At 38.5% G+C, this 15,035-nt stretch overlaps 1 protein-coding gene across 12 annotated transcripts in view; it reads right to left on the bottom strand.

Annotated features, from left to right (window-relative positions):
• The window catches only part of HELQ (helicase, POLQ like), a 43,560-nt gene extending 28,674 nt beyond the window's left edge, over positions 1-14,886 (bottom strand). For 7 of the 12 annotated variants that reach the window (XR_009259471.1, XR_009259473.1, XR_009259472.1 and 4 more), the window contains exons 1-8: positions 14,461-14,886; positions 12,013-12,727; positions 7,853-8,031; positions 6,614-6,814; positions 6,078-6,150; positions 3,508-3,605; positions 1,704-1,802; positions 280-425 (exon numbers count right to left, since the gene is read on the bottom strand). Coding sequence is in view for 8 of the 12 variants with exons in the window: in XM_058722016.1 (XP_058577999.1) it covers positions 280-425; positions 1,704-1,802; positions 3,508-3,605; positions 6,078-6,150; positions 6,614-6,814; positions 7,853-8,031; positions 12,013-12,727; positions 14,461-14,883 (1,934 nt within the window). In the remaining 4 variants the exon portion in view is untranslated. The other 5 variants (XM_058722018.1, XM_058722020.1, XM_058722022.1 and 2 more) reach the window with 5 other exon arrangements.
• Positions 14,887-15,035: the final 149 nt, after the last annotated feature.

Below are 15,035 nucleotides of genomic sequence, written 5' to 3'. Positions count from 1 at the left end.
TTTTAAAAGCCCTTGAGAGGATGCATTTGCAGTCAAGGTTGAGAATCATCGATCTAAAACCATTATATCAGCCAGCATTTTCTTCCATGTAACCTTAGAATTTTTCTTTGCCTATTTCACATATATGAATCTCACAGTTAAACTTTCTTCAAGGTTAGGACCTTTAAAATCGACTGTAGTTATGATGTTCTACAAGAAATAATCAGTGCTTGTTGAATAAACAGAATATATAGCATGTAAATCATGACAAAACAGAATATTTTTTAAAGATTAACATACTTGCTTAAAAATTTGCATATCATTTCTGCTACGTTTTCACAGTTCTTCTTAGTGGGACAAAAAACTAAGCAGGAATAATTGGGAATAACTTCTGTCACCAATGCTACCAAATGATCAGGATCCATCTTTTTCAGAGTATCAGAATACTGTACAACAAGATGCAGGAACAAGGTAGTTAGCAACCATGAAAACCTGTCATTTTACCAATGTGCTTTGAAAGGTAAGTAAACCATACTTAATTTTGAAGTTCTCATTTAATAAATCTCATCCTTTAAAAGAAAAGAAGAGACCCAGATTAAATTTTAAAACATTAAGTCCCACTTTTAGGTTATTAGGGCTTTGTTAGGCATATTTAGTTTTAAATTACAAAAATGAAAATAGTAAATGTTTTAATAACCCCACTGCACGTTCAGCTCCACTGGAGCAAAACAAAAAGTCCACAGAGAGAAACACAGATTGAGCCTAATAATGATCAAAGGACCATATAGATAAGACATGCCTTTCACTAACAGTTTTCAAAAACACAGATTCAATCACATTACAGGATATATTTTCAGAAATAAAAAATGTATTCATCAAGTAGACATAAGGAATTCAACATAGAGAAAAATATAAAATTATTTAAAAATCTCACTTGCTTCAACTTTATTAAAAACTAAGATACAGATTTAAAATATATCTTTATGGAATTCTAAACTATTGTAAAATCCCTTTCTTCTCTTTTTAATATACTTTACATAAGTCACAAAACATTAACGTAGTAGACATTAACATTTTATATACAATATCTGAACTACATAGCCCACAAAAGTTTATTCTTGTTTTGTGCTTGTTACTGGATGAATAAACATTTAAGGGAGAGGTCTCCAGATTTTCTTGGTTCATGGAGCCCCAGGGCCAAAAGAAATACCTAACAGTTTTGTTTATTAGGTATTTAGGTGCAAACAACTGAAGTACGTATTTCCTCACAATTTTGTAGCCATTTGAATAAATAATACACATCAGTTGAATGAAAAAGATACTGTTATTTCATTTTTAACCATAATAGCTAACGAACAGGATGTGCGCACAACTGAGCACCCCACAGTCTTCCAAATCTTAGAATCAGATTGGACCTGGCTACTCTTTTTTCTGTCCCACGTTGATTGTCACACAGTATTTGTTTACAGTAACTACAAAAAACAAACAAACAAGACTTCACTAAGATATAATATCATAGAAAGGAATACAGTGTGATCTAATGTTAAAACTGGAAACTACCTCAAAGTGGTAGTTTGTATGGTATCCAACAGATGTCAAGCATCCACTGTTTCTCTCAAAAATCTAAACTATCCTACGGCACCCATGTGAATCTTATGTGGTGCCCCAGGGCACCTAGGCACAAAGTTTGGGAACCTCATATTCAAGGGATATGAAAATGTTACCTTATAATTCAGTAGACGTGAAAAAGTCATGCCATTCTCAGCTTTGCTGTCAACCTCATATATCGCATCATTTATTTTCAAATATTCTTTTAATTCAACCTTGCATTAAAAAGACATTTGCAATTAATACCACATATAAATTCCTCTTTCCAAGTTTAAAATTTTGTGAAGTATGTTGCAAAAAAGGACAGCTATAGAAAAACTGTCGCTTTTCTAAGGTATGCAAAACATGCTTCAATTTAAAAGTTTTTTCTTGGGCGCCTGGGTGGCTCAGTCGGTTGAGCGGCCGACTTCGGCTTAGGTCGTGATCTCGCAGTCCGTGAGTTCGAGTCCCGCGTCGGGCTCTGGGCTGACGGCTCGGAGCCTGGAGCCTGTTTCGGATTCTGTGTCTCCCTCTCTCTGACCCTCCCCCGTTCATGCCCTGTCTCTCTCTGTCTCAAAAATAAATAAACGTTTAAAAAAAATAAAAAATAAAAAAAAAATAAATAAAAGTTTTTTCTTTACCATTTCTTTGAGTCTCTTTTCCCTTTCAATCAAAATAGGGATTAATACCCTTAAAGAAATACTTCTGAATTGAATAGCCACTAAAAGGAAACCAGACACTTCTGTTATTCGTCACAAGAAGTATAAATAAGCCAATGTTCACACTCTTTTATTAAGGAGTTATTTGTGTTATTCCTCAAGATCTAAAATTTTCTGTCTCATCAGTCATCAGTTTTAATTCTACATACCACCATATTCTCTTTAATTTAAGTATTTGTAGACAAAAGATGTTTATGAATACAGTTCATTGCATTTTTAAAAGAAGAGTGTCTAATTTGACTATTAAGGTCAGCCAAGTGTCTCGAAAATTCTCTTCTTTGATGCAAATGTAAAAACATCAAATTTTAAAATTAAACTTGGCGATTCTCAATAACTATTTTCTGAAAAGCTACTTAGACACTGAATATGCACATGAGTACTGCAGACAGAGCAGATGTTCACTATAAGCTACTTTCAGATAATTAAGAAATAGATTTACTTTGTTAAGTCTTTTGGGAATACCGTTATTAGGGAGTTTAAATTTAAATCCACATGAAGTCTTAGCTTATTAAAAAAGCATTGTAACTACCAATGCATAAATATATGAAAATATTTTAACTTTTAAGTTAAATGCTTTTATATGCCAATGATTCAAAATATGAATGACTAAATTCTGAGCAAATGAAAAAATTTTTAAGAAGAAGTAGAAAAATAGAATGTATCTGGAAAATTTAATTCAATAAATATTCATTGAAGGCCCATAAGCCAAGTATTGTTGAGGTGCTACAGACACGCAAGTGACCCAAGCTAAGATCCTGACCCCATGGAGTTTATGTTCTTTATACACAAACTCTTATTAGCATGTAGCTATGGTGACTGGAATTATACCCCTTCTATGGAATACCTACTCTATGGTATTTTTTATATGGTATGTTAGCTACTTTTCTTTTTTTAAATGATTTGTTTATTTATTTATTTCTGTGAGAGAGAAGGAGAGGGCACACACACATGCATGAGTGAGGGAGGGGCAGAGAGAGAGACAGAGAGAATCCCATGAGGTGCAAAGAGAGGAGAGATGGAGAGAGAGAGGGAGAGAGAGAGAGAGGGAGAGAGAGTGTGGATCCAGCTCACCCAAAGTGGGGCTCGAACTCACAAATTGTGAGATCATGTGAGCCAAAGTCATATGCTTAACCGACTGAGCCACCCAGGCGCCCCAGCTACTTTTCTTTCTGAGTAAGATGATATAAAACAAATCCATACAGCGCAAACCTTAGGTACATACTGGTCTAAACTGACTGGTGTAATATTCTGCTTGAAGGAATTCTTGAAGGTCTTCAACATTGTTCAGTGTTGCACTCATGCCAATAATCTGAGTTGTTTCTAAAAAAAAAATCCAAAGGATTGAGGAAAATGTGTTATTTAGTGTATCAAAATAGTAATTTCAGCAACCTTTTAAAATTTTTATTTTATTTTTAAAGTTTATTTTTATTTACTTTGAGAGAGAGAGAGACAGTGTGCTGGGGAGGGGCCAGAGAGAGAGGGAGACAGAATCCCAAGAAGGTTCTGCACTGTCACGGCAGAGCCTGATGTGAAGCTTGAACTCATGAACCAAGAGATCATGACCTGAGCCAAAGTCAAGAGTCAGATGCTTAACTGACTGAGCCACCCACGTGCCCTTAGCAACCTCTTTGAGTTCTGTATTCTTCCTGAGTGATCTGGGAAAGGAGGGAGGGAAGGAAGTAAGAAAAATACAAAGATATTACCAGAGTATTATTCTGGCAGTCAAAGACTGAAAACTTTCAGGTATCTTGACAGCTACTATTTGGAATTTTACAGAATCTCACACTTGTCAAAAAGTCAGATCTTTATCAAGAACTTCTAAACAATAATAATGAGTATAAATATGCTTGTTGCTGACAATCTGGACCATTGTTAGGAAGAGTTATGACATGGTCCACAGGTATGGCTACAGGCAGATGAATAACGTAGGATGTGGGGCTGAGTAGGTCCTGAACTCTTGTCATATAAAGCCCTTTATGGGATCTTGCTATCAGGTTGACAATTTTTTTTTTTTTTTTTTTTTTTTTTTAAATAAAGGTGGAGTGAAACTCATGTGGCTGCATGTCCTGGGCAGTATAAAAAGGCTGCTTGCCATAGGAAAGCAACTCCGTCAGGCAGGTTTTATGACTATCATCCATTTTTAAAAAATTTTTTATCATTGAAATATAGCTGACATACAGTGTTATATTAGTCTCAGGTGTATAACACAGTGACCGACAATTCAGTACATTATACAATGTTCACCACGGTAAGTGTAGCTACCATCTGTCATTATCATGGACTATCTTCCCTATGCTGTACTTTTCAACCTCATGACTTGTTTATAACTGCAAAGTTTGTACCTTCACTTATTTCACCCATCCCATTATCAACTATTTTTGGTGCATAAGGAAACAGAGGCACAGTTAATATAACTTGCTCAAGGCCACATGTGTCGTTAAAAGTGAGTCAGGATTTTATTCCAGCTCCAGAGTCTGTCCTCAGCCATGTGGTAACACATGATCCCCTATATAGACAGACAGTAGGGAAATCAAGAGAGAATGTTTCGGCACCTAAAAGAAAAAGGAATGATAAACAACCAAATGCTGAAGAAAAATAAGACAAGGACAGTCAGTATGCACTGGATTTGACAAGCAGGGGATGATTTGTCTCTCTTCCTCTGCTTTATATTTTTCCATGGAATTTGTCACCATCTGATACACCATATGTTTTCTTCTTTATCCGTTTACTGTCTGCTCACTTTCACTAAAACAGGTTCAGTGAAGGCTGGGACTCTGTGTTATTCACTGCTAGAGCCTTAGCACTTAAAATAGTGTCTGGCACAAAGTAGGAACTCAGTAATTGTTTTTAATGAATGATTATAAGTGCTGCAACCTGCCTAAATAATATTGCTATCAAAAATTGTAAAATAATTCTTAATATTTGACCTTTATAATGAATCACTTTTCCATATATTAGCTCTTGCAATATATAATTTAATAAGTCATTGCAACAGCACATCTATGAATAGGAAAGAAGACATTTAGAATAAATATTTCATATACATTGAAAGACTATTTGATGTTGCAAATAGCTCCTTAAAGTGACTACTTATATTCACTGGTCTGATGATGAGGATACTGATGGTGGTGGCAACAACAAACGTTTATCGAGTGCTATGTGCTAGGTAATTGTTGAATGCTTTACCTGGTTAACTCATATAATCTTCACAACGATCCCATCAGGGTGGAACCATCATCCCCATTTTACAGATGAAGAAATAGGTTGAGTCACACGACTAAGTACACACAACTAGTAAGTGGAACAAGATGTCCTCAAATGTTAATTTCCTTCATATTCACAGCTCTACTCATATACCGTTTCCTCCAACAAAAGTTTATAAGTTTACTTTAGAAGTAAAAAAATCTAAGGGGTGCCTGGGTGGCTTAGTTGGTTGAGCATCTGACTCTTAATTTCGACTCAGGTCATGATATCACGGTTCGTGGGTTCGGGCCTGCGTTGGGCCTGCTGACAGAGCGAAGCCTGCTTGGGATTCTCTCTCTCCCTGTCTCTCTGCCCCTCCCCCACTCATTCTTATTCTCTCTCTCTCTCTCTTTCTCTCAAAATAAGTAGATTTAGAAAAAGAAAGAAGTAAAACTAATGCAGAATGATAAACTTAAAAAAAAAAGGAAAGAAGTAAAAAGCTAATGCAGAATGCTTGAGTATCTTATTCTGTTACATAATCTAACTAATGACACAAGTCTTTCACAGGCTTCCTGAGTATAAATCAATTCTACTTGAAAAAATACTTACTGCTAGTGTAGAGGACTTTTGCTAGGGTCATTTCCAGTATAGCCCCACGGCTTCCTTCACCAATCATGTGTAACTTTGAGATTTAAAAAAAAATGGGAGAAAAGTAAATTTGCATATGCCTACATAGAACACGCATGTATTTATATGAAATCAAGTAATCTTTGCTTTAGAATTCTTAAGCATTTTGGATATAGCAATTAGAGTACACATGCATTGTACCACTGATATTTTATGTTAATGAGGCTTGGGGGCAACATCCTGACACACCTGGAAATTGATAAGCACCATTATAAAATTGAATATACACATACACATATATTCACTCTTCAAAAAACACAACATAAAACCGAATTTAAGATTACTAAGCATGAAATGTATTCATCTGTATTGTCTACATATTAAAATAAATTACTTATCCTCATAGAGGTATTAGTGGACCTACATAATAATACATGTTTATATTAATTAATTAGTAATAAAATATAATTATTAAACAATTATTAATAAAATGATAAACTATAAAAGTACTTACTAACCTCATCTACAACAACCAGACCCAGACTGCCAATCCTTCCAGTTTCAATCAAGGAGTTCACCAGACTATGCCCTTTTTCAATAGTGGCAATATAGAGAGATTTTTTTTCCCTTCTTTTAATTGGGGGAAACTTTCCTTTGCTTCCAGCATATTCTTCAACAAAGAAACCCAGTTCTATACCAAAACTTGACAAACCTGAAATCTAGAATATCAGTTAAAATAAGCAAAAAATTAGATAATTAACTCGATTATTAAGAGCTCATATCTATTTTTTAAAAATCTAAAATAGTACATAATACCAATGAATGAGAACAAAGTCACAGATAAGACACATATATCTAAGAAATGTCATAATTCACGTGTGGCTCTTTGCAAAATGAATGCAACTTTTACATTACATAATCAATGTGAAAATAAATTTCAAATGTTTCCTCTTAATGTAAAAAAAATCAGCATAACTCACTTATTTTGATAAAATAATCGATTACTTTCTGCTTGAAGAGGCAGGCTAAATATCAACAGAACGTAAAAAACATTTTTTTAAATATTTATTTATTTTTGAGAGACAGAGACAGAGACAGAGCACAAGATGGGGAGGGGTAGAGAGAGAGGGAGACACAGAATCCAAAGCAGGCTCCAGGTTCTGAGCTGTCAGTACTGAGCCCGATGTGGGGCTCGAACCCACAAACTGTGAGATCATGACCTGAGCTGAAGTCATTCGCTTAACCGACTGAGCCACCCAGGAGCCCCTCAACGGAATTTTTAAAATGGAATTTAACCCACCAGTTTAGAAACAAAATAAAATTCTTCTTTTAAGAGGCAATTAGTATTAGAAAAGACTTTTGGTAGGTTCTACATACTGCTTTGCACATCCCAAAAATATTAATTCTCCATCATTAATAGAAGTACCTCTTCTTAGTCAACAAAAAGTTGTTACAGGAATGCCTGGGTGGCTCAGTTGGTTAAGTGTCCAACTTCAGCTCAGGCCATGATCTCATGGTTTGTGAGTTCAAGCCCCACATTGGGCTCTGTGCTGACAGCTTGAAGCCTGGAGCCTGCTTAGGATTCTGTGTCTCCCCCTCTCTCTGCCCCTCACCTGTCTGTTCTCCCTCTCCCTCTCCCTCTCCCTCAAAAATAAATAAATAAACTTAAAAAAAATAGTTGTTACATTTATGGTACCTTTTCTATCTTAGTATGAAATTCAGTTAACAAATACTGCTTGTTAAAAAAAAAATCACACCTTTTCTTGGACAATTGCCACATATGGTAGGATCATTAGAACATCTCTCCGCCGGCAAAGCAGTTCTTGCAGCATTAAAATCTCAGCCACAAGGGTTTTTCCACCACTCGTTGGCAAGGAATATATTAAGTTTTTTCTTTCTTGCACAGAATTCAGTGTTAAGCAAGTATGTTGCCATTCTACAGAATTAAAAAAAAAAGAAAGCATTCCTTTCCCCTTCTACGATTCAGTCTTAAGAAAGTTTTCTAAGAAGGAAAAACCAAATTCCATTCTGTGTATCAATCTCCTCATAATAATAAGTATAATTATACATGCTTGTTAAATGTCAAACATCCCCAGTCCTTGATGGGCAAGCCAGCGAGAGTCTAATTCTAATTCAGGCCTGGGCAAAGAAGTGGGTGACTAGGCCACCTATTCGCCAGTTGCACACTTAGGTGTAAGATTCTAACAGAGCAGGTAGTGACCTCGGGTATCACCTGAGCCATCAGAGGAGCTAAAGGACAGTACAAAGACCTGTGTGAATTCTAATGCTTTGCTCTTATGCTCTGCAAGGAGATTGTGTAAGCTTCCCTTTCTCATCTACCCACACAACATCCTAGAGAGAAATGGGACGGAGGGGGAAAAAAAAACCATGAGGTTTTATACATGGTTAGAAAGACTATTCAACCGGCTATTATGGGGAGCTGAACTCTGGCCTGAATACCATTTTGAGCTGTAAGAATATTTAAACCACAGGACTAGGATTCTTAACCGGCACATCTAGGAATTCCACAACATAGCAAGGTGGAATGCACTAAAAGGACCAAATCAGATCCAAAACAAAACTAGAGTTTTGAAAACTAGAGTAACTACTCTCAAGGATAATCTGACAATGTGGACCATCAAAAGTCTTCAAAATGTGCATCAGTACTTTATCACTAGGAAAATGGGCAAAGGATATGATAAGACATTTCACAGCAGGAAGAAATATGAATGGCTAATATATACGTGAAAAGACGCTCAACTGTTACCTACTCGGTTGGCGAAATAAAATACAAGTAACTACTAAAAACAAATAGCCCCACATATAGAAATTCTGGAGCTGACTGGGGACAAGGAGACATTCTTATGTGTGGCTGATGAGAGCATAAAATACTATAATCTTTTTAGGGGTGCCTGGGGGGCTCAGTCAAGTGTCCAACTCTTGATTTTGGCTCAGGTCATGATCTCACGGTTTGTAGGATCAAGCCCTGCATCAGGCTCTGTGCTGATAGTGTAGAGCCTGCTTGGGATACTCTCTCTCCCTCTCTCTGTCCCTCCCCTCTCCAAAATAAATAAATTAATTTAAAAAACAACAACAACAACAACAACCCTACACACTGTCTTTGGTCTAGTAGTATTGCTTCTAGGTCTCTACACCTATAGAAATAATTTTTTTTTTTTTAACGTTTATTTATTTTTGAGACAGAGAGAGACAGAGCATGAATGGGGGAGGGTCAGAGAGAGAGGGAGACACAGAATCGGAAGCAGGCTCCAGGCTCTGAGCTGTCAGCACAGAGCCTGATGCGGGGCTCGAACTCACGGACTGTGAGATCATGACCCGAGCCGAAGTCAGACGCTTAACCGACCAAGCCACCCAGGCGCCCCTACACCTATAGAAATAAAAACAAGATTATGTGCAAGATGTTCATCATAGCATTATTTATATAAAACAAAGAGCCATCAAAGGGTAAAGGTGGGATAAATTATTGCAATCATATGATATTCTTTGCAGCCTGAAAGCAGGTGGTAGACTGATTTATACATGCTCAATATATAATGAAAGATTATAAATGTGTGTTAGACTGTAACTAACCAATTATGTACAGATTATTAGAAACTAATATATACATAGAAAAGTTGTACCTGAATGTATTACATTTTCCAAAAAAAGTTAAATAAAAAAAGGTGACTACTAATATGATATATTGCAAAGCTTTAAAAAGTTACATCTGAATAACAGCCAAATGACTAATTTCTTACATTTTGGTGATTCCCAAATATTTGCAAATGACTTCTTTTCACTTTACAAATATTTCAAAGGGGGGACCTGGGTGGCTCAGTCAGTTAAGTGTCTGACTCTTGATTTTGGGTCAGGTCATGATCTCATGGTTCATGAGTTCAAGCCCCATGTCTGTGCCAACAGCATGGAGCCTACGTGGGATTCTGTCTCCCTTTTCCTCTCTATCCCTCCCTTCTCCCTTTCCTCCCTCCCTTCTCCCCCTCAAAAAGAAATAAACATTTAAGAATAAAAATGTCTCAAAAATACTTAAATACTTATGTTTAATATTTAATACTTACATATTAAAAATATTTCAGGCTGGTATTGCCCATTATATATGAAACTGCAGGTATCTGTGCAAAAATACACCTTGACCACATCTGCATTTCATCCAACTCAGATTTTTTTAAAGTATAAAATGACCAAAATAACAAATACTTAGCAATATCACTTATCTTCACCCACTAAAAAATGATTAACTTAGTTCTCGACATTTATGGAAAACCCATTAAGCATGCAATTCTGTGATAAAAAGGCAAAAAAATAATAACAGCGTAAGGTTGAGGTTCTCAAGCTCAGTGGTTCTCAAACTTTTGGCACACCAGGATCCACTGGAGGGCTTGTTAAAGCCAACTGCCAGGTCACATCCCCAGAGGTTGATTCAGTAGGTCTAGAGTGGAGCTTGAGAATACTTATTTCAACGAGTTTCCAGGTGCTGCTGCTGCTGCTGTCCAACAATTACTTTCAAAACTACTACTTTAGCCCAATGAAAAGTGACACACATATTTATGCTTTAGATTGGTCATGTCATTGAACCAGATTGATAAGCAAAAAGAGATTTAAAAACTTGTTATTTACTCAAGTTCTTACTTAGAAGCTACCAACATAACGACTGACAGTCATTACCCAAGTCTCATTTCGCATGTCCTTGATGCAGAACATAGCTTGCAAAACAACCACGATTGTTACTTACTTTTTAATAGACCAGGAACTAAGGCTCAGAGTGCAAAACTTGTGTTTATGTGACAGGATCAGAATTCACAACTAGGCTGACAAGCCCCAGCAGTTGAGAACCAACCGGAGCCTACCAGGCACAGTGGTAGTTAATTAAGAAAAAGAGGAGTCAGAGATAGCCCTGTCCTCAGAGAACTCGCTCTGGCAGAAGATGCGGATTAAACAAAGAACAAGGAGCTAGGAGAAAAGCAGAGGGAAGAAAGCAAACGCCTGCTTCAAGGGCAATACACACCTTTAGCTCTTTAACTGCAAACCTCACAATTTAGAATTTATTAGACCCTTTTAGTCTTACATTAGACTTTGTGTCCTTTCTCCACCTGGTTGTCTTCTCCCTGAGATGAGAACCGTGTTTTCATATGGTTCGTAAGGTACTAAGACAGGAGTTTCAGAAACACTTATGAAGTGATTGGTTGATAGGCTCATCTTTTGAGGATGGCAGCAACCGTCCCTTCTTTGCCTAAAGTGGCACATATCTGAAATATATGCAAAGACCCAGGATTTTTGAAAAACATTACAACATTTATTGTTATTAATACTATCTCTTTGCACTTAACTCTTAACTTCAGCTGTCTTCAGAGATGTTTAGTTTTAATCAGTGGTATTACTAATATTGATGCTGTCACTCAAGACATGAGTAGTAAAAGGAATTTCGAGTTTTGGTAGAGAAGACAGAGCCAGCCAAGGAAACACCAGCTAAGAAAACTGAGAAGCAACTAGACGATCAGAGATAAAAACGAGTGGAATGTCAAGAAGTCAAGAAGTCCGTGTTTCAAGGGTCTGGTTAATTGTGTCTGGTAAGCTACTAAGAAGTTAGAAAGAACTAAAAGTATTGGATTTAGACACCCTAGTCATATCTCAAGTGAGAGCACAGAACCCAGAGTTGGAGTGGGCTGAGAATTGTGAGGTGAGGAAAGGAAGACAGCAAAGATAACAGATTTGAGAAGTGTGACCATGAAGGGAAGAGGTTCAGTAGCAGCAGGATAGGAATGGAAGGCTTGAGAGAACTGGTATTTTGATTCATCTTAAGATGAGATATGTGACCATGGGAGCATCTGCTTTCTATTGATTTGCACAAGTATTATGGTAATTATGGTAAATGTTTTTTCATTTCAGCAAAAAGCATTACCATATAATTTTCCAATTCCCTTGAACTGAACATAAAGGTCTCTCACTTTGCTGGGTAATGAATAAAAAGGACCAAGGTCATCTGATGATGACTCAATTGTTTTCTTGGCAACATTAATCTCCTCAGATAGGAGAGTCTCTTTGAGTTGTTTAGTCTTAGAAAATATTGGTGTTTGGGCCTTGGCATTTCCAGTCATGGCACTTTTTAGATGTTCTTTAAGACTTTTTCTTCTATTCTCCTCTGAGCTAGTTCTGACTTTAGAAGAGGAATCATCAGTTTGCTGGTGTTGTTCTATGCTATTCTGGGGTAATTCCTCATTCACAGTCTTGTGGGAGGAGGAGTTGCAATCCCTCTCTTTGGTAGACTGATCGCCCAAATCATTTGAAGAATTATGCAAATTTTCAAAATATAAAACCTGGGAGGAAGGTATATCATACAAAAGATCAGGTTCAGGTTCAATACAGACATCTTCCTGCCTACTCTCGTTCTTTGTGTGCTCATCCATTTTTAATTCAGTAAAGTTGTCTATGGTAGTAACGCTGAGTTTGTTGTGTCTGTCGCTTTCTGAACAAAGATCGTCAGTGGCAAGGTCTGAGGCATGTTTCCTATGTTCAGGAAGCTGCATATATTGTTCCAGGTCATCAACGTGAGCTAAAAAAGAGTTTTCAGCAAAGCTATCATAGTCACCAAACATGTCCTCTTCACTGTCATTATTCTGGAAAGAAAATGAAAAGATTTATGGTCAATTCTAGCTTCACTATAAATAAAAGTTTCAGTCTCAGGCTATACCAGGGTATAATTATATGGATCATAGACCTTAATGTAAATCACCCTATGAAATGGGTATTATCGTCTCCATTTTACAGATGAAGAAATGGAAGCCCAGAGTGTGTAAGTGATTTGCCTAAACTGCACTCCTAGTGTATGGTGATACAGGGATCCTGATTTAGTCAGTGCTAAATCCTTAAAGGTAATCCTAAAAAGGTAGCAAGACCAACCGACATCCCTTGAAATGTCATCTCACTAGAAGTTTCTGATAACTGCACTATCTTTTCCCCTCCCATACTCCAATCTAAGACCAGCTTGTAACAGAACCATGCTTGTACCACTGGACATTCCAAGGAAATTCTGTTCCTAGGAATTTGGAATTGAAAGGGAGGGTCTGCATACTGACTTGGGATGACCTACTAAACAGAGGAGATGTACATTTAGAGGTAGCAGTACAGTGAAGTGATTAAGAAAGCAAGATCTGAAGGGGCACCTGGGTGGCTCAGTCGGTTAAGCTACCGACTTTAGCTCAGGTCATGATCTCATCGTCAGTGAGTTCGAGCCCCATGTGGAGCTCTGTGCTGACAGCCCAGAGCTGGAGCCTTCTTCAGAGTCTGTCTCTCTCTCTCTCTCTCTCTCTCTCTCTCCCTCTCTCTCTGCCCCTCCCCCACTCACTCTCTGTCTTTCAAAAATGAATAAATGTTTAAAAAAAAAAAAAAAAAAGCAAGACCTGAAGTCAGAAACCCAGTTTCTTGGGCGCCTGACTGGCTCAGTCAGTTAAGTGTCTGACTTCCGCTCAGCTCAGGGGTTTGTGGGTTTGATTCCCCAATCCCCCGCATCAGGCTCCCTGCTGTCAGCAAGGAACTCACTTCAGATCCTGTGTTCCACTCTCTCTCTGCCCCTCCCCTGCTCATGTTCTCTCAAAAAAATAAATAAAGGGGCGCCTGGGTGGCGCAGTCGGTTAAGCGTCCGACTTCAGCCAGGTCACGATCTCGCGGTCCGTGAGTTCGAGCCCCGCATCAGGCTCTGGGCTGATAGCTCGGAGTCTGGAGCCTGTTTCTGATTCTGTGTCTCCCTCTCTCTCTCTGCCCCTCCCCCGTTCATGCTCTGTCTCTCTCTGTCCCAAAAATAAATAAAAAACGTTGAAAAAAAAATTTAAAAATAAATAAATAAATAAACAAACATTAAGAAGAAATAAGTGTTTAACTTCTCAGGGCCTGATTAATATTGTAAAATCAAGATAATGCAAATAGCTTAACAAAATACCCCGCACATAATGAGTGTGCAATAAATGGCAGATTCTATTAGTACAGTAGGAACAGCAGTAACCTGGAAATCTAGATTTTCATCTCAGTCATGCCACTTATTTGCTGCAAGTATGACTTTCATACCTATAAAAAAATGAGGATAGCAAAGCAATAATACCTCACAAGTGAGGACTAACAGCGATAACAAAGACGAAGTAAGCAAATGAAGGCTAGTAGATAATTGGTCAATTGTTTGCATCTAAGAAGGGAACTGCCGAAGTTTTGAAGTTTCAAATTCCATCACTTCTACAGCTGGTCTCCCAGGGTTCTTTCAGTGGGCATGCACGCTAGGAGACCTGGGTTTACATCATCGCTCCAAAAGTGGACAATGAGACCAGGACCTTGGGGAATTTGAGAGCTGAGGCGGTTGTACCTCGACCGGCTGCACCTCCGCGGTTTTCTTCCGCCGACTTCCAGCCATCATCTCCTCCTCGTCCTCCTCCTCCTCATCGCCTGGCTGGAGATCGGCGGCGGTGGGGGAGGCAAAAATGCTCTCTAAGCTAGGCCGGTTCCTTTTGCGGACAGCAACCCGCCGGCGGATGCGGGAACCACCTTCATTCATGGCAGGGGCCGAGGACCCTGCCCGAACTTCGTCCCGCGTGACCCAGCCGCCAAACCCCCGTGGAAGAGGGAGTGGAGCACTGGGCGAGGGTAGCAACTGACGGGAAACCGCGCTCGCCTGTCCACCCACCTTAGGGTAATATCGCAAATCAATTGCCGGGAGGCTGGGGGGGCGGCACTCAAACCGGAAGCGGAGGCCCGCGCAGAGGGGCCCGCCTTCTCCTTGTCCAATCATAGGTGTCCCAGGTTTGTGCCTGTGAAGGGTTGAACGAAAAGGTGCTGCGCAGGCGCATTGAAAACCTTACCGACTTCGGTTCGCCAGCGGAACCTTTGAGTCGAGTTTTCGGGCCACCAAGGGAGGAACCCCGGAGGCGACTCGTCAGGACT

This window comes from Neofelis nebulosa, chromosome 3 (genome assembly GCF_028018385.1).
Source record: "Neofelis nebulosa isolate mNeoNeb1 chromosome 3, mNeoNeb1.pri, whole genome shotgun sequence".
In the NCBI taxonomy this organism is placed as follows: domain Eukaryota; kingdom Metazoa; phylum Chordata; class Mammalia; order Carnivora; family Felidae; genus Neofelis; species Neofelis nebulosa.
Note: the sequence above shows the minus strand (reverse complement) of the source record. Positions and strands in the feature narration are given on the sequence as shown.